The 19,841-nt window shown below is 33.6% G+C and overlaps 1 protein-coding gene across 3 annotated transcripts in view; it reads right to left on the bottom strand.

The window, feature by feature from the left end:
* LOC106081385 (GTPase-activating protein CdGAPr) overlaps positions 1-19,841 on the bottom strand; it is a 216,471-nt gene that overhangs the window by 37,996 nt on the left and 158,634 nt on the right. For all 3 annotated transcript variants that reach the window (XM_059364676.1, XM_059364677.1, XM_013243296.2), the window contains one exon: positions 4,717-5,517. In XM_059364676.1, coding sequence (XP_059220659.1) covers positions 4,717-5,214 — 498 coding nt within the window. In that variant the 5' untranslated portion in view covers positions 5,215-5,517. The remainder of the gene's footprint in view (positions 1-4,716; positions 5,518-19,841) is intronic.

Raw genomic sequence — 19,841 nt, 5'->3', positions numbered from 1 at the left:
AATTTTCTATAGAAATAAAATTTTCCGAAAATTTTCTATAGAAATAAAATTTTCCGAAAATTTTCTATAGAAATAAAATTTTCCGAAAATTTTCTATAGAAATAAAATTTTCCGAAAATTTTCTATAGAAATAAAATTTTCCGAAAATTTTCTATAGAAATAAAATTTTCCGAAAATTTTCTATAGAAATAAAATTTTCCGAAAATTTTCTATAGAAATAAAATTTTCTATAGAAATAAAATTTTCCGAAAATTTTCTATAGAAATAAAATTTATTCAAAAATGTTGCTCTGCTGTTTATACCACCCTCACGCCTGCTAAACATTTGATATCTCTATAACATAAACGACAGTTATGGTTTTTTTCTGTATTTTTAAATTCGAAACTCTGTTCAAAATTCAACAAAGCGGAAATGAAAACGAAACAACTGACATGCACCGTAACACAGCGAGCAGTATGTGTAGCACTTCTATTTGGTCTAGCTGCAATCAACAGAGAGAGTGTAAGAGAAACGTAATGGAGAAGGGGGGGGAGCGGGGGAGAAAAGTGAAAAGGGCTGTTTTCTACAATATGAATACCATATCACTTTGCTATCTACGTTGTACAGCCGCCGTCATGTAAAAGCTGCCAAAACTCAGCGCAAAGAGGGTTGCTTGCAATTATAGCCATCTAGGCAGACAATTTAGAGGACTAGGCATTTGGTATGCCAGTTGAATGTAAGTCTCTTAAACAGATATATGGACTATAAGGCATTTGTATTCAGCCAAGGAGGATGATGTCGATGAGTATGTTGACAATGTCATAGTAAAACTTGGCATGGGGAAGGCGTAGAGGGTAGGGGAGAAAGTAAAAGTTCCAACTATCAGTTTTTTGGGGGTTGAGTTTGCCACAACGATGATTGTAGCTTTAAATTTGTTAGCAGGGTCACGTAGTGGCTACAAAAACTTTTACTTCTTTCTTTTTGTCTTTTTTATAAGACTTTTTCTTTATTTATTTAGTTGTATTTTTTCGTTAATCGAAATCAGTCTTCAATGGCTGTATTTCAGACATTCTTCTATGTATGCCACATATAAGCATTGGAAAAAGACTAATCCGTCTAATGATCACGTAAATTGTGGTTTTTGGGGTTGCTTGCTGTAATTATACTACCAGACCTTTTATTACTACGAGCATTATTATGGGGGATTTGGGGAAGAATGGTGCGTTTTAATCATCGACACTTTTTGGTTAAATAGTCCATAGATAAGGTTATTTGAAAACATGATAGAAAAGCCGCTTTACCCACAAAAGTTAAAATGGAAATAAACTTATAACCAAATGGAGTGGGGTATAACTTTAATACGTTATAAACGATTGGTATATTTGGGAGCTTGTTTTGCCATAAAGGGGAATCTTATGCAATTTTCCAAAAACTAAAAAAATTTTGGTCACTTATCATCTACAAATAATCAGTAAAAGTTTGTGGAAAGGAAGTGTTTTAAAAGCCTTCATAATTAAAGTCTTTATTATAATTTTATGGTTTATTTGCAAGTTTAAGTGTTGGTCGTTTCCTGTCAAAAAAATATAAATCGAACTAAAGCATGTGGGAGCTATGTGGAAATATTGGTTATTTAGATCTTTCTCTAGTGGTAACAAACTACTTTCATTGAAATAGCTACCAATTTGTAAATTCGAAGAAATAGAAGATTAACTTTAATCCGGATATGAATGAGAATAGAAAATAATAATAAAAGTGTTTTTGAGATTTTTAACTTCTCATTCAGATAGATAAAAACTGGTCTCAGAGAATGGTACTAAAGATAAAGAGCGACAAAATTGTACAAGAGTATAAAATCTAAAAATTGTGTTATTTATATCAATCATTATGAACAAACATTTTAAAATGTTTTAAAAACCTAAATATAACACTAAATATAAATTGTGCTTACGTAAGTTTTGTAATCATTTCTCATAAAAGGGAGATATGGAATGAGAGTATAGAATTGGTATAAAATGCTTATATTGTAGAAAACTGTTATAATATGTAAATTTCGAAACTATTATACATAGAAAATTATACGTTTACATTTAGGCCTATCCATTTTGAAAGAAAAATTAAAAAAACAGGAAACCTTCATAAACTTTTGAAAACTGTTATATGCACTTTAAAAGTGTTATACGCTCGCGAACTTGTATGTAGATGCCTTATTTAGCTTTAATCATCAAATGTAGACGAAATATATAAGTATTTAAATTGATAAATTGCATCAATTTTAGAAAACTGTTATAAATCTTATATCACAAAACTGGTATACATAAAAAAGCATATATTTTCATCTACCTATGGACATATTAATGAAAATAATAAAATAAAAAAATATTTAAATGTTTTTGAAAACTACGCACTTCAAATGTGTTATACGGGTTCGAACATGTTTGTTATTGCGTTTTTGAACCCTTTTCCAAGAAAAGAGAGAACGATTTTGAGATTTTTATTGAATTAATAATTTAAAGTTTGGAAACCTTTCATAACTAAAATTTTATAAAAAATAAAATTATACATTTGCATTTAAATATCGATTTTTTATCAAAATTAAAAAAAAAAAAAATTGGAAACTGTTATAAGTTTTTAAAAACTGTTGAAAGTGTTATACAGTGATGAAGTTGTACGTAGGTGCGATTGTTAAAGTTTCTTCACGGAAGCCAGATAAAGGATATGATTTGTATTTGGAATAAATTGCTTTCATTGTAGATAACTGTTATAAACCCAATAAATCTTAACTGTTATACATATAAAATAATATTTTGCATTTAATTATCGATACATTTATGAAAATTTAAATATTAGAAAATATTTTACAATTCTTGGAAACAGTTATAAATTTTACAGACTGAAAAAGTGTTATACAGGAATGAGGTTATACGTCGGTGTGATTTTTAATGGTTCCAAACGAATAAAGGATTTGAGTTGTATTTGGAATTTAACAAACTCATTGTAGAAAACTGTTATATAAATCCTATTTTGTACATTTCTGAAAACTGTTATACATTTCCGAAAAAGATCACACGCACTTCAAAAGTGTTTTACAGACGTGAACATGTATGTTGTTGCGGTTTTTAACCAATTTTCAAGAAAAAGAGAGAAATTAATTGTTTCAAATTTAGAAAACTGTATAAGCCATTTAAAACTAAACTGTTATACTAATAAAATTCTACATTTATATTTATACTTCGATTCATTTGTGACAATTTAAAAATTAGAAAATTTTAAAAAATTTTTGAAACTGTTATAAGTTTCTAAAAACTGTTAAACGCCCTGTTGAGAGTGTTATACAGTGATGGGTTGTACGCCAGTGCGATTTTTAAAGTTTCTTTAAGGAAGACGGATAAAGAATGTGAGTTGTATTTGGAATAAATTGTTTTAATTTTAGAAAACTATTATAAACACTGTTATACATATAATATTATACATTTGCATTTATCTATAGATTTATTTAAGAGAATTTGAAAATTAGAAAAAAAAATAATTACAGTAGTTTTGATATGATTTTGATATACATCAAAATACTTTAAACTATTTTAATGTGTAAATCATCTTCGGAAATAAAACAAAGAATTAAAGGAAAACGAATATATTTATAATATATGAGTATAACAGTTAAAAAAAAAAAACAAGAAAAAAAGACTAGGATAACAGTTTATTTTGTATAATAGTTAGAAAAAGGGCATTACAGCTTTAATGTACATACGATTTTTAATGAGTTTAACATTTTAAACAATGTGTATGACACTTTAAATGAGTATGACAGTTTAAATATGTATAACTGTTTCAATGTGTAAATCATCATCGGAAATAAAACAATCAGAATGAAAAGTATAAGCTAATATAATTTGTGTAAAGACTCTAGCACAAATAAATATTATTAAATGTGTATAACAGTTTATATTGTTTAGTAGTTCGAAAAAGAGCAATACGGCTTTAATGTACATAACATTTTAATGAGTTTAACATTTAAAACAATGTTCGTAACACTTTTAATACGTATAACTGTTCCACTGTGTATAACTGTTTTAATGTCTTCGGAAATAAAGCAATCAGAATGGAAAGCATAAACGAATATAGCAGTTCTAAAAAATAAGACTCTAGCACAATTTAATATTATTAAATGTGTATAACAGTTTATTTTGTATACTAGTTCGAAAAAGGAGTGCCACAGCTTTAATGCGCATAATATTTTTAATGAGTTTTGCATTTAAAACAATGTGTACAACAATTTTAATGTGTATAACAGTTTCAGAATGAACCCTACAGGAATAAAAACCACATGCCTTTACTCCTTTTTGATTGTAAAACGTCATGCACAATCATTTACTTGATATACTGCGTATAACAGTTTCAGTTCTAGTATAACAGTTTCATATCAAACAATTTGCAAAAACTAATTGTAACCCTAAACTAGCTCTTGGTGAAAGCTTTCAAAAACACTCAAAGTACACAAAATAAATTTTTTAACTTGTATAACAGTTTTCACAAAACATATTAGTTCAAAACACAATATCCCACTCTTTGTTTAGCTACACAAATATATTTTGTATGTTCTATTTTACAGTTAAAGTATTACTGTGTATGAAACTAGCAAAGACCACCAACTGTATAACAGTTTGTTAATATATTCAAAATGACTAATTTTTACTGTTTTTCTATGTTTAAAATAAGAAAAATGATTTTTAAACTTACCCCAGCAACACTTTGTGCCACCACCGGTTTTCCAGCTCCAGCTTTAACCAAAGCCATGCAATTATTTGTGTTCATGTTTGAAGATGTTTGTTGGGGTTGAGACTGATGCAGGGAGTCATGCGAAATGGCAGATATCTGTGATGAGTTCATAATTGAATTATAATCAAATATGGCCGGTTGACCACCTACAGCTCCAATGCCACTACCACCACTTGTATCAACCACATTTGGCAATAATTGGAAATTTAATTGAGCCGTAATGGTGCCTGGAGCAAATTCACTCGAGGATTCCATGTCACTGTTTTGGTGACTATTTAAGGCTGTAGGCGATGCAGATTCACGTACCGAAGCAGCCATTAAATCGACTGTGGGTGTCAGCTGATGATTGGTGCTCAAAGTGCTTGAGATTAGAGTAGGGTTACCAATTAGGGTGGACAAACCACCACCGCCTGGCCCCAAGGAAGAGGACATATTTGTGGAACGCAATTTGTCAGCCATGATTGAAACCAAGAGTATTTCTGATGAGTATATGACACTTCAGTTGGTCCCAAAAATTAGGTGGAAGGCGGGGATACTGGAAATTGGCATTTACCACAGCTTGAAAATCATAGAAGATTTTTTTTGCGTAGTTTATCAAGGGTGAAAAAGAGTTGGCAGCAAACTTTCGTTGTAATGAGTTGGAAGTAAAAAGTCTTGTTTATGTGTTTTGTCTAGTAAGTAGGTTCGAGTCGTCTGTCTGTCTGTCAGTCAAGTCCTAAGGTTTTGGTTGAAGATATGGCTTCTAATCATACATTTTATTAACTGCAAAGATAAAAAGAAACAATAAGACATTAGTTAATTTATAAGACCTAGATTTACGACGAATAAGAATTAAATTTATCTTTAAACCCTCTAAAAATGGACAGTTTTATATTTGGCCAATTAATTCTTTTGCTCATAAAAAAGAAAACAAAAATCCAAACTTGTGATCATTAAGCCATAAAAATAGCCAAAACTAATGTATACTCCTACTGAAAAGGGAATTTGGTTTCTTTTCTATATCAGTTCAACCATAAAAATCATAGCTCACGTAACCTCCTTTTAACCAACATTTATTCTTTTGCTCTCAACCGCCGCCTTTGGTTTTTTCTTTAATAAGGTGGCGTATGTTGCTTTTATTTTTTTGCTCTCAAAAAGATAACCCGACAATAAATACACTGCAGAGTTCCAGCTCCACTACTGTAAGGGCTTATAAATTGTTATGCGGCGGCAGCAACAGCAGCCCCCATAAAATCCATAAAAATAGGCGGCAAACAATGGATCGCCTGTATAACTCCCACTTAAGAGCATAAATAATAATACAGAAGAAAAAAAAACGCGACAATACAATTCTTGGTCAGCACACAGAAAAGGAGACACCACCAAAAAGTTGACTAATAAAAAAAACAACAACAATAGAACTTAACTTATTTTATTGTGATTTCAATTGTGTAGAGAACCCCCAACATATCGCACAATTATTTGAAACCACCGTACGAAATCATGAAAATGGCCCGTGTCTATTGTTATATTTTAAAGGGAGGAGGTAGTTAAAAGAATACATTGAAATGGTTTCTGCGTGTTTGAACCATGAACACAAGTATTTAGAAACTAAGTGTCTTATGGTCAACAAAAAAAAGTATTTTTGGAGTGCAATTTTATTATAAATCATTAAGAACCCCATTCTAAATCTTTGCAAATCCTAAATATTAAATAAAAAGACTCGTATTGCTGTTAACTTGTGAAAACCTTAAAGAAATTTTCAAAAATATAAACTTTTGATACTTGCTATAAAAATTATAGCAACTCTAATTATCCATTTTAGGTAAACTTTTTTAATTGGAAAAAATTGCTTAAGATAAGGCAAGCGAATATCAAGCAAAAAGAAAAAATTATAACCCAAAAGTTGGTTCAGAAAAACATTTACATTCTGAGAGGTAAGTATTTTATGACAATCAAAAACCAAAAGTCACACAAACTAGTTTTGGTTCTTAATAGTCATTATAATGCTTCAAACCTAGAAAATATTTGATAAAATGACTTGAGCCAATGAAAAATTACGAAAACCATCAAAAATTTTTTGAATATATGAAATTTTGGTACTTGCTATAAAAATTATAGCAACTATAACAGATAATGTCAGGGACATTTTTAAAATTGGAAAAAAATTAAAAAGGTGTTAACAAAACCATGTATAGCAAAATCAAACAATTTTACACCAAAAAAAGTGTAAGAAAAACTTTTATTATATTGGGTTGCCCAAAAAGTAATTGCGGATTTTTCATATAGTCAGCGTTGACAAATTTTTTCACAGCTTGCGACTCTGTAATTGCATTCTCTCTTCTGTCAGTTATCAGCTGTTTAGAAAAAAAAGTTTAAAAAAAGTATATTTGATTAAAGTTCATTCTAAGTTTTATTAAAAATGCATTTACTTTCATTTAAAAAATCCGCAATTACTTTTTGGGCAACCCAATATAATATATATTAAAATATTTTATGGCAATCAAAAACCTAAGTAAATTGAAGTTTTCTTAGTACTGAAAAGTCCTTAAAATGTCTTAAACTTCGAAAATAATCAATAAAAGTTCTTGTATTGGTGTCAATTTACGAAATCCATCAACAAATTTTTGAAAATATTAATTTTTGAGACTTGCTATAAAAATTATAGCAACTTAAACGGATAATATTAGGGACATTTTTTCAATTGGAAAATATTGTACTTTTAGTTGGTAACATGGAAATATATTGAAAAAAAACATAACAAATAATAATTATAACCCTAAAAGAAAAAGAAGAAAATCTTTTATTATATAATATATATTAAAATATTTTATGGCAATCAAAAACAGGAGTAAGTTGAAGATATCTTAGTATTGAAAACCCCTTAAAATGTCTTCAACCTCGAAAATAGTCAATAAAAGTTCTTGTATTGGTATACATTTACGAAAGCCATTAAAAATTTTTTGAAAATATGAATTTTTGAAACTTGCTATAAAAATTATAGCAACTTTAACGGATAATGTAATGGACAGTTTTTCAATTGGAAAATACTTGTTAGTTGGTAACATGGAAATATATTGAAAAAAACACAGACACATTTTCCTTTGAAAAATATTTGTTAGTTGATAACATGGAAATATATTAAAAAAAAACAATACTACAACGCTTTTAAAATATAAGATGTTAATTTTTGATGACAATCAAGAACAAAAATCGCACAAACTCTTTATCACATAAAACCCGTAAAATGCTTTAAAACTCCAAAAATTTAAAAAAAGATTTGTAATGGTGTACATTTATATAAGCTATCAACAAATTTTCGAATATACGACTTTTTGAAACTTGCTATAAAAATTATAGCAACTTAAACGAACTATGTTAGGAGAAAAATTCCAACTGAAAAAAATTGTCTAAGCAATAAAAAGCAAATATGAAACAAAAAGGAAAGTTTTAAAGCACAAAAAAGTTTAAGAAAAATCTTTGCAATATAAGATATTAATTTTTATGGCAATCAATAACTGAAAGACGTTTAAACTTTCTAAATAACCGGTATAAGGCTTCGAAAGTCCATTATAAAAGTTGTTAATAATAAAACGAAATGTTTTTTGGTGCTCTTTTATAAAAGCCTTCAAATAAAGTTCATTTATACAAATATATGGTACTTGCTATAAAAATTATAGCAACTTCAACGGGTCATGTTAGGCAGAAATTCTCAAGTGCAAAAAATTGTTTAAGTAATAACAAGCAAACATCTAACAAAAACAAAAAAAAATGTAACCCAAAAATAGTTTATAAAAAACCTTGACAACAGACGATTTTAGTTTTTTATGGCAATCAAAACCCTTAAAACGTTCAAATGTTTTTTTACTACTAATACCTTATTGTACTTAAAATCCAAAAAAATTATCAATAAAACGACTAATGTTGATGTAAATTTATTAAAACCTTAAAAAATTCAAATTTACCAACTTTTAGTAATAGCTATAAAATTTTAGAAACTTCAACAAAGAATAGAGAATAAAGAATTCAAAATCGAAAAAAAAAATATTTATGCAAAGGATTGCAATTTGTTATCAAATATAAAAAAATATACCACAATCCCTTTTGAAATAGATAAAATAGAGGATTTACGTAATCTATGGTAACCAATGAACATAAGTCAGAGCAACCATAAGTCAGCTCAAATATATAAAATCCTATCCCACAATCCCTTGTGCAATATTTAAAATAGAGGATTTACGTATTTTAAATCCTTTATTTTACGTATTGGTCGTAACCAACGACCATAAGTCAGATCAGCCAAACGAGTTATTTCTAGAAAAATATACCACTATAATATTTTGAAAGGCCAAGTAACCAATAATCGTTCTAGAAACAATGAGAAATTTAAGAAAATTTGAAATATGTAAAGTTTTGCTATAAAAATTATAGCAACTTTAACGCACCAAAAAAAGTTCAAAATGGAATAATTGTTTTTTTTTTTGCCTATGAGTGAAGTATCTTCTGTTCCTTATCCACCATTGTAAAACCATTTTGGTGGCTCTAAATTCTCTTCTTATGGCAGGAGGAGTTAATGTTGTTCTTATACAGGAACCATGGATGTAAAAAGAAGTGGTTTGTGAACAAAGAATTATTAAAATTAATCTATTTAATGGTGCGGGGATATACACAGATCCTGTATTCATGGAAAGAGTAGGCTTTCATCGTTTATCACTGATAGTCAGCCTGGAAATTTATTATTCCTCCTATTATTGGTTAGCTTCCTCTATATGGCACACAGTTCACAGATGCCGCCTTCAAATTGAAAGAACAACCTTTTGGAATTTTCTATACAAATTTTAGCATTCTTATCTATTTCTTCTTTCTGCAAGATACAATTTTATTGTTTCTAATTTTATATTTGAATCTCCATTTTTTATAGTTCTGACAATATCGAATAATTTCATCAACCCTTTTGTTCAAAATACAACTTCAGCTACCAAAAATTTGCGATTTTAAACAAATCTATTTATTTATTCTCTTTAAGACTTAAGACCTATTTATAACAATAATAAAATGGTAAAATGAAGAATACAAGTCAATGACTTTTTTTAGTTTTCTTTTTATCGGGTCATTCATTTAGAATTTCAAATACTGGCTTTGTAGTATTATTTCTAAAGCTTTTGTCTAGCTAAGAAACATGTTAAATGAATGATTTATGGAATTTCAAACAATTCCAATTTAAATTCCTAATAAAATTGGATTTAAGCATTCCGAACTTTTTATCATTTTATTTGCAACAAATATTTAAATTCTATTCAATGAAAATATCATTAGCTATAGTCTGGGGATGGTGATGAAAGAAAAATAAGTCACTTTGTATTATTGAAATTTAAGGAAAGAAAAAAGAATTATGTATTAAGAGGTTAGAAAGGCAAAATTCATAAATGAATACATTTTATCAATTTTGTTAACAATTATATCATTTTAAACCCTAACTTTCAAAAATAAAAAAAGAATATTTCTCAAACTGATTGAAATTTGTTATTAAGATTATCGACCTTATTCACAAAACGTAATGAAGTCTTAAAATAGGTTTATTTGACAGTTCTCTAAAGGAAATCTGTCAAATAATCGTATCTCCAATCTACATTAAGTTTTGTGAATACCGGTGTATATGTACTCAACTCTGTTAAAGGAATGGGTTACTCAAAAAACAAATAAAAATTTTGCTAAAATTAAGGAGTTATTTATATTTAAAACAAAATGTTCTTTCACTTTTAGGTGCTGGGGAGTCTCACTCTCGACTCCGACCACGCACCGGAGTTGGAGTCTGACTATTAAGACGGAGTCAGAGTGCGGTTTGAAGTCTAGGTCAGCATTATCAAATCCGAACTTAATTCCGACTCCAGCTCAAAAGTCAGACTCCGACTCCGGCCTCAAAAAACCGACTGCGTTCGACTCCGCAGCCCTGCTAAGGAAAATATTTGAAAATTTTTCAACAGAATTTATAACCTATAATAAATTATGTTGACATATATTGGTACAGTTGAAGCCACTCAATTGAAAACAGAAAAACACGGGAATGATCCGATGTTTTTAAGTGAATTGAAATGTGGTTTTTGCAACATAGTTTACATTTAAATTAATAAAATTTTTTAATTAAAGGTCATCAATTGAGCGGATTCGATGTATTTCATATATGCTAAACAGGACTTAGAATTAAAATCATCCAAAGTAGCTTCACATTTTTTGAGCGGATTTTAATATATCTAAGATTTTTTTTCCAGGAAGAAAGAGAAGTTAAACTGCTCGGAAATTGCGACTATGCGGACGAAATTGTTCCAACTCTCTTGCAGAAATATAACATTTCACCACTACGGCGATGATAGTTGAGAACACACGAATGTCGTATTTAACACAGATGCCGGCCATCATGGTTCAAACCTGCGAGGCCCAAGAGCGAATGCAATGCGTCTACCAACACCCCCACATGTAGGGTATGTCCACTACGGTGATGATGGTTGGGAACACACGAATGTCGTATTTAACACAGATGCCTGCCATCATGGCTCATACCTGCGAGGCCCAAGAGTAAATACAATGCGTCTACCAACACACCCACATGTAGTAACCTACACATGAGCACACATTAGAACACACATATTTAGACGTGTTCACCTACATGGTTAGGAGCACTACCTAAAACTCCTTCCGATCTATGGGTCACGGCACCCGGTTGAAACGCAACTCCAAGCCGAGTTAATGCTCTACCCTCGATTTGAGTCCCAACCACAGCCACCACGGGCCTCACCATTGTCAGGCTGGAATCGAAGTTTAGGGGCTCATGACACCCGTGGTGCCAGATTAAAGACTGCGGTCGGACTTCGTAGTCTAAAAAAGACTACTAGCAGTTGAACCCCAAACAGTTCCGGACTGGTCACCTAGAAAAAGGAATCGCCCTATGCCGACCTATAGCTAGCATAGTATGCACAAAAAACAACACACACCAGAACGATATACACAAATAGGACACGGCAGCCCTCACAGGCTGCGCCACACATATCCGCCCCAACATGGGACTCAACAATCAACACGGCTACCCTCACGGATGACAGATCACAACCTCTAAAGCTACTGGATGCAACGATCGGTAAATGAAGCAGCATCAATATGGACAAGACAAGTGCCAGGCCACGCCATGCGCAGCAACAAATCACTCGGTCGCGCCAGTACAGCAACACCTTGTTGTGGATAACTAGCGTGCATTCATGCCCCTACTAAGTCTTTTCCATCTCCTAATAAATACTTCCCCGGAAAAGGTGGCCAGCCTTGCAACAGTCGTCTCGTCTTCAAGGGCAGTACTGAAATCCCTCACCGCCTCGCTAATCCCCATCGCGCCTAGATTTTTAATGTCTGCATAGTACGGCTCATCCACAGACGCACAGATCAGTCGCGCACAAGTTTCTCTCATGCAAAATGCGTTAAAGGAGCCATGTCCCGCTAGTATGAAGCCCAGACGTAGGCAGGAACCAAAGTCTGGGCGGAGTCGTACGAACGATACATCACGAATCAATTCGTAAGTTACATGATCAATGGTTAAGGACAGAGGGCTAGCCGTTAAATTGTTCGAAACCAGACTTGTTGTTGTTTTTGTAGTAGTGTTGTACACTGAGGCGGCAGTCCTAGCCTATGGAGTAATCCATCGGGTCAATCTGGTACGTACAACGGGCTGCCATATCATTGGTTGTTATCTAGAATTGTCTTTTTCAGGAGTATATAAGGTATCGGAGGCCACCGTGGCGAAGAGTTTAGCACGTCCGCCTATGACGCTGAACACATGGGTTCAAATCCTGGCGAATCCTGGACCATCAGAAAAAAATTTCAGCGGCGGTTTTCCTCTCCTAATGCTGGGGTGAGGAGATGAGTTACTTCTCCCCAAAGAGTTGTCGCACTGCTGCACGTCGTACGGACTCGGCTATAAAAAGGAGGCCCCTTATCATTGAGCTCAAACTTGAATCGGGCTGCACTCATTGGTATGTGAGAAGTTTGTCCCTGTTACTTAGTTGAAGGTGCATGGGCAAAAGTTGCATATAATGGTATCGACAATGACACAGGCTCCTTGGAAGGCAATGGAGCATAACATGTTAACTTTAAACACAACATTTCGAAAAAGGCCCCTTGTATGGCCTTAATAATGGAGTTACAAGCATTTTAAGTTTATTATAGCAATTTTATTATTAACAAATTTTTTACATTACAAATTCTAAATAATACCATAACATATTTCTTGTTAAGTCATAGAAAGAATTAAAATTAGTTAAACAACACCTAGTATAAACTACAAACGCTTATGCAACATTAGCAAAACACGTGCCTGTGGAGCAAATCCCAAAAATCACCTCAAAAGCAATAAGGCTAAATGGATAACTAAGCAAATAACTATAAGCAACTGCACAAAGCATAAACAAGACTTGGAACAAAAACAACCACAAATCTTAAAATCTTGAATATGTAAATTCAAACAAACTCATATTCCACCAGCTGGTGACGATGACGGCGTGGAGCCAAAATCAAACGAGTGCTACCAAAAGGCATATCAATAAAGCCATAAAACTCTAGGCTAGATATTTTCCTTCATATATAAAACTCAAAATGCATAGTCACACAGATGGTAAGAGGGGGCTGTTTCAAGATAAGAATTTGGTAAAATATTCATGTTAAATAATAACTTAATTATGCATGCACATAATTTTATATATATTCATGTATAGAAAATAACAACATATCTAAAAATAATAACGAAACTGCAGAAACAAAAAAGAAAAGGTTTTATAGCTTAAATGCTATGAATATTTGCAAGTTTTTTGGACACTTGGGTTTATATAATGAAACTTAATCCAATTTGAAGGCAATTTGTCTTAGATATTAATAAAAAATCTCTGAGACATAGAGAGCGGAGAAAAATATGATTTTCCAGTTTAAGAAGATAAAGCCATCTTAATCAATTAGGGTATTTAAAAAATTTCTACAAAATTCTACAATTTCCACATTTGACTATTACAGCTCAAAAAAGGAGTTACAAGCATTTTAAGTTTATTATTCAAGTGAATATAAGGATATTCATTTAAAACACTAAACTAGCTGACATTAAATTAAGGAGTTACAGTAATTTTAAGTTTATATAGCAAATTTTTCATTTTTGGGTGACAAGCTGAAAATACCGGCGATTTTTCTCGAATATTTAGCGATACCCACGATGATATATTATTCCTTGGAATGAAATTGCTAAGAACTCAAAATACGTGCGTGTTTAGATGGACAAGAAAAATTAATTTTAAATCCAATGTTCTGGAATAATTATACACGCATCATTAGCGAAAAGTGCGATAAGGTCCTTCAAGAGGAGAGGATAAAGGTCGTTGCTTCAAGAAAGCTGCCTTTATAATCGGAAGTCAATCCACTTGGCTCCCAGAGAGATTAAGTTTGTGTTTGTCCTGGATGGGGTTGGGGCTTCCGCTCTCTCTCTCTACGTCGGCCAAGTAATTTGACATAATTCTTTGCCAAAAACTCAGCTGCAGAGGAAACTTCAGGAAAACGATCATAAGGGGTTAGGTGAACTCTACTTCTATCGCAACCCGATAGGAAGGAGTTAGGGGTTTATGCTAGGCCCAATGGAGTGCAGCTGTGTCCTCAGCAGGTTTTTGTAGCAACAAGTGATCCAGGGGAGATCCTTAAGGCTTTGAATCTTCTAAGGCTATCTTCGTTATCACTCACCCAACAGCTCCCCCATAAAAAAAGAGAATCGTGATAATGACGTTCCTCAAGATGCGCTGTCAAGGATAGACGTTGTTTTCCCGGGAGTGGATAGCTTGGCTGGCCGCTTTTTCCCAGGACCTTTAGGTTGCTCGAATGGGTATTAATTGGAAGGGTGCACCGGATTAGGTGATAATATTGGGTTACTTTGCATAAGGCACACATGTTGGCTCATGTAGAAAGAGTTTTTAGCTAGAAGGCACTGCCCGAACGGACTTTCTGTGATTAGATCCATTTAAACCATTTTTAGTTTTTAAAGTGAATATAAGGATTTTAATTTACCACGCATTTTAGCAGACGTTAAATTAAGGAGTTACAGTCATTTTAAGTTTTATACCAAAATTTTTATAGCGCAGAACATATGCAATTGCAAATTTAACCATGAACATTACATTAAGGAACAGGTCAGACTTCCCATATATCAATGAGCGCTGTCTGATTCAAGTTTAAACTGAAGGATAAGGGACCTCCTTTTCATAGTCGAGTCCCAACGGCATGCCGCAGTGCGACAACTCTTTGGGGAGAAGTTTTTACATGGCTGTCATACCAAATAGTACAGTGCCTCACAAATGTGGCCAGCATTAGGAGGGAATTGCCGCTGCTAAAAAATTTTCTGATGTTCTCGCCAGGATTCGAATCCAGGCGTCTAGTCTCATAGGCGGACCTGCTGGCATCCGCGTTACGGTGGCTTCTGGCTATGGCACAGAATGCCAAGTTTAAAATACTAGCGAAGCTTACGACATATTTTCAGAATCGAAATGAACCAAAAAGGGGAGCGTCTTCAGAAGGAAGTTTTGCGCCACCTCTGTCTACAAAGCAAAATTTTCAATTTATTAAGGAACAGGGGGGAAACTTTTTGCATATAAATGATGGCTTTCCGATTCAAGATTAAGCTCAAAGGGCAGCTCCTTCATATATCCGTGTCTGAACAGCGCGTGTCACACCTGTCGTCAACCTTAGAAAGTAGTTTTGAGACGATCAACATCATACGCTGAAACTTGCCCATGAACATTCTATAAGGAACAGTGGCAAACTTCTCATATATCAATGAGTGTTTTCCGATTTAAGTTTGAGCTCCGTTTATAGCCGAGTTTGAACGGCGTACCGCAGTGCGGCACATATTTGTGGAGAAGTCTATGAACTACACTTAAAAAAAGGAGTTTCAAGCATTTTAAGTTTTTACTACAAGGGCTGCTATATAAGATTCTGCCCAAGATAACAACAAGCTCAGGTTCAATCTGATAATTCTATTGGAAAGTTTGACATTGTCTTGCATATTCGTACTCAGAATTTTTTGACGTACAACCATAAGCATAGAAAGGCCTCTGGGGGTGGACTAAGCACTCCCCAGAAAAGTTTTAGCCCCCACCTCCAGAATTTTAAAAAGTTCACTATATTAGCTAAAATTTTCGGAATTTATTGCTATTCAAAGTGTTTTAGCTCCCCAGAAAGCTGGGTAGGCTTCGATAATATGTACAACCATTATTTGTACTTTTACAGTGACTTGAAAAAATCAACTTGACAAAAAAAATGGAATTAACTCGTTAACATTTTCGTTAGACCTTTTCGATGTGGATTATCACGACAAGAGTGCATTGATGATCTGAAATCTATGTGTGGCACTGTGAAAACAAAGTCGAATTCCGTGTAGATCGTCCAAAAACGGCCATTGTACGAGAGAACATTCGATGACATGCATGAACTTTTAATGCATTGTGGATGGCCGACCCTTCCTGCATACCCCTAAAACTGGACATATTTGTAGGTTATGGCAAAAAAAGATTCAAATCTGATATATTTTATGGCCAACTATTTTATGGCGGCCTTTAAGGCTCAAGAAGTCAAATTGAAAGATCGGTTAATATGGGAGCTATGTCAGGTTATAAACCCAGCTATATTAGGTTATAAACCGATATGGACCTTACTAAGCACATTTGTTGGAAGTCATAACAGAACATGCAAAATTTCAGACAAATTGGCCAAAAATTACCGTTTCCAGAGGTTCAAGACGTCAAATCGGGAGATCGGTTTATATGGGAGCTATACGTAAATCTGAACTGATATGGCCCATTTGCAATCCCCAACGATCTACATCAATATTAAGTATCTGTGTAAAATTTTAAGCGGTTAGCTTTACGCGTTCGACCTCTATCGCGATTTCGGCAGACTGAAGGACGGACGACCCCGAACGTTGAGACGATCAAGAACATATAGTCATAGACGAATATTTCGAGGTGTTACAAACGGAATGACTAGATTAGTATACCCCCATCCTATGGTGGTGGGTATAAACATTACTTGTGTTCATTTTGAATTCAGTATTAATGTTTTTTTATGTAATGAATTTCTTAATTATTACTTTACTTTTATTTTTACTCTGAGTTTACTTTATGTATAAAACAAAAATTCTAAAAAATTTAAAAAATTTTATGAACTTAAACAATTTTAAAAAAATTTTTCACGGGGAATGATGCTTTTTTCTACTCGGGAAAATTACGTGTTTTTTTAAACCGTTGAAATGGTGGGGTTTTTAAGCCAAAGAAATAAACTGATTTTTTCATACTGGCGAAATTACCGATTTTGTTAACCAAGGAAATGACCAGTATTTTAAACCGATGCAAGGACCGGTTCAAAATTGTTGGTCCCTGGGTATATAAAAATCTCCAGTCATATGGATAGTCATGCCCCGATCACTGCTCGTGAAAACGCGAGTTTGGGACCAGTCCTAGGTCCTGCTATGACATAACCATATCAAAATCTCCCGTCATATAAATAGTCAGGGACCGGCCACTGGTCACTGAAAACCGGTGAAATCCCAAGCTTGGGACCGGGTCTAAGTCCTGCAGGGACCTTAACACAAAATAACTTCAAAATTGAACTCATCAGATTGTTTTTTAATCATTTTGAAAAAATACAAAATTATTGGTCCCTGGATATGACATGCCCATATAACAATCTCCGGTCATATGGATAGTCAGGGACCATTCACTGGTCACTGAAAACCGGTGAAATCGCCAGTTTGGGACCGGTCCTAGGTCCTGCTATGACAAACCATATCAAAGTCTCCGGTTATATAAATAGTCAGGGACCGGTCACTGGTCACTGAAAACCGGTGAAATCGCCAGCTTGGGACCGGGTCTAAGTCCTGCAGGGCCCTTAACACAAAATATCTTCAAAATTGAACTCATCATTTTGTTTTTTAATCATTTTGGAAATATTACAAAATTATTTAAACACTTCCGTTGAGAAATGACTTGTATACCCATCTTCCCCCCCAAAAAAACATCAACTGTCACTACCAATTCCAAGTAAATTAAAATTAAAATATAATTATTTTTTTTTCTTTGCCTAACAATTATTAATGATACTTTCCATCCGCTTGCTCATGCTACACTCCTCCCACTCCAACACCTCTGCATTTGTAAAATACAGCTTTTTTCTGCCAACCATCATCATGAAGGAGAAAATAAGATAATTTCATTTAGTTGAAATTACTGTCATTTGTTTTTGAAATACCTATCACCATGGTTGTTGTTGGGTCACAACAATCAAAAAAAAAAAAAGGGTTGCTGTAAAAAGCAAACAAACATAGACGGACATTCTCATGTGTTTGCCTGCAGTACAAAAATTAACAAAACGTCTAAGCGGCATAAACATAACCAACCGGTTGTTTGCCTGCTCTAAAACAAAGAAAGATAAACAGCACTCAAAATGAACAAAAAAAAAAAAAAACAAAGTCTGTCCACACACCATACTGTCCCCCAATTGAGTTGGGTCGATTTGACTATTAAGCCGGTAAGCGCCGCCGCAGTCACCGTCATCAACTCTTGCATAGACTTATCTACCGGACAAACAACATTGGCATCCAGCCGTAAGGGAGTAGGTAGGAGAAGTGGAAATAAATTTGTGTGGAGTGTTGGTGCATAGATGGCTGGCTGGCTGCCTGCCTGACTGACTGGCTGCAACCACGGCTGGCTAGTCAACTAGACTGGCTTTTGAGAAGTTGCCATCCAACTTGCAACATCAGCGGCACTGAATCGAAAGTTATTGACCGGAACTAATAACTTTTTATGATCTTTTTTTTGTGAGTTTAGCTTAATTTTCTCACTCCCTCTTACCTACCCCTTTCTTGCACTCTTTCACTATCCTTCTATATCTCTCTCGGTCTTTTCTCTGTAAGTGTCAATGTCTTGTGAAGAGATTCGTGAAAAAAACGTTTATAGTTTTTAGGAAATTAAATTGAAAATTGTTTTAATTTAAATTTCATAGAAATAAAATGAATGACAGTTGGAGTCATGAAATTAACATGACACGCAAGCGTAATAGGAAATGTTTAAAGTTACGTATACGACTATATGGAGCAAGCTAAACAAGTTAAGGAAAAGCATTTCAGTAAAAAAACAAGTAAAAAGTCGTTAAGTTCGGCCGGGCCGAACTTTGGATACCCACCACCTAGGGTATATTTGTAAACCACCCTTTATCAAAAACCGGTGAAAATTGTATACCGTATGTCCCATAGCAGTTATATCGAAATATGATCCGATTTGGACCAAATACTAATGAGTACATGTCATTGTTCAATTGTGTTTAACAAAATATTGGTCTTTTTAGTACATATATCTAAAAATAAACCGATCGGAACCATATACAACCTGGATGTAGAAAAACCAATGTGTCAAATTTCAGTTAAATCGATTATAAATGAGCCTTTTTTGGGGCCATGACTTTAAATCGAGGGATCGGTCTATATGGCAGCTATATGCAAATCTTGATCCAATCTGGACCGAATTGACGAAGAAAGTCGAAGGGCATAACACAACTCTCTGTCCCAAATTTCAGCAAAATTGGATAATAAATGTGGCTTTGATAGGCCTAAGACCCTAAATCGGAGGATCGGTCTATATGGCAGCTATATCCAAATCTGGACCGATCTGGGCCAAATTGACGAAGGATGTCGAAGGGCCTAACACAAATCACTGTCCCAAATTTCAGCAAAATCGGATAATAAATGTAGCTTTGATGGGCATAAGACCCTAAATCGGAGGATCGGTCTATATGGCAGCTATATCCAAATCTGGACCGAACTGTATCATAATGCATGTCAAAGGACTTAACCTAACTCACTGTCCCAAATTGCGGCGTCATCGGACAATAAATGTGCTTTTTATGGCCCCAAAACCTAAAACCGAGGGTTCGGTCTATATGGCAGCTATATCCAAACCTCATCCGATCTGGACCGAATTGACGAAGGATGTTGAAGGGCATAACACAACTTTCTGTTTCAAATTTCAGCAAAATTGGGTAATAAATGT

This window comes from Stomoxys calcitrans, chromosome 3 (assembly GCF_963082655.1).
Source record: "Stomoxys calcitrans chromosome 3, idStoCalc2.1, whole genome shotgun sequence".
NCBI classification, from domain to species: Eukaryota; Metazoa; Arthropoda; class Insecta; order Diptera; family Muscidae; genus Stomoxys; species Stomoxys calcitrans.
Note: the sequence above shows the minus strand (reverse complement) of the source record. Positions and strands in the feature narration are given on the sequence as shown.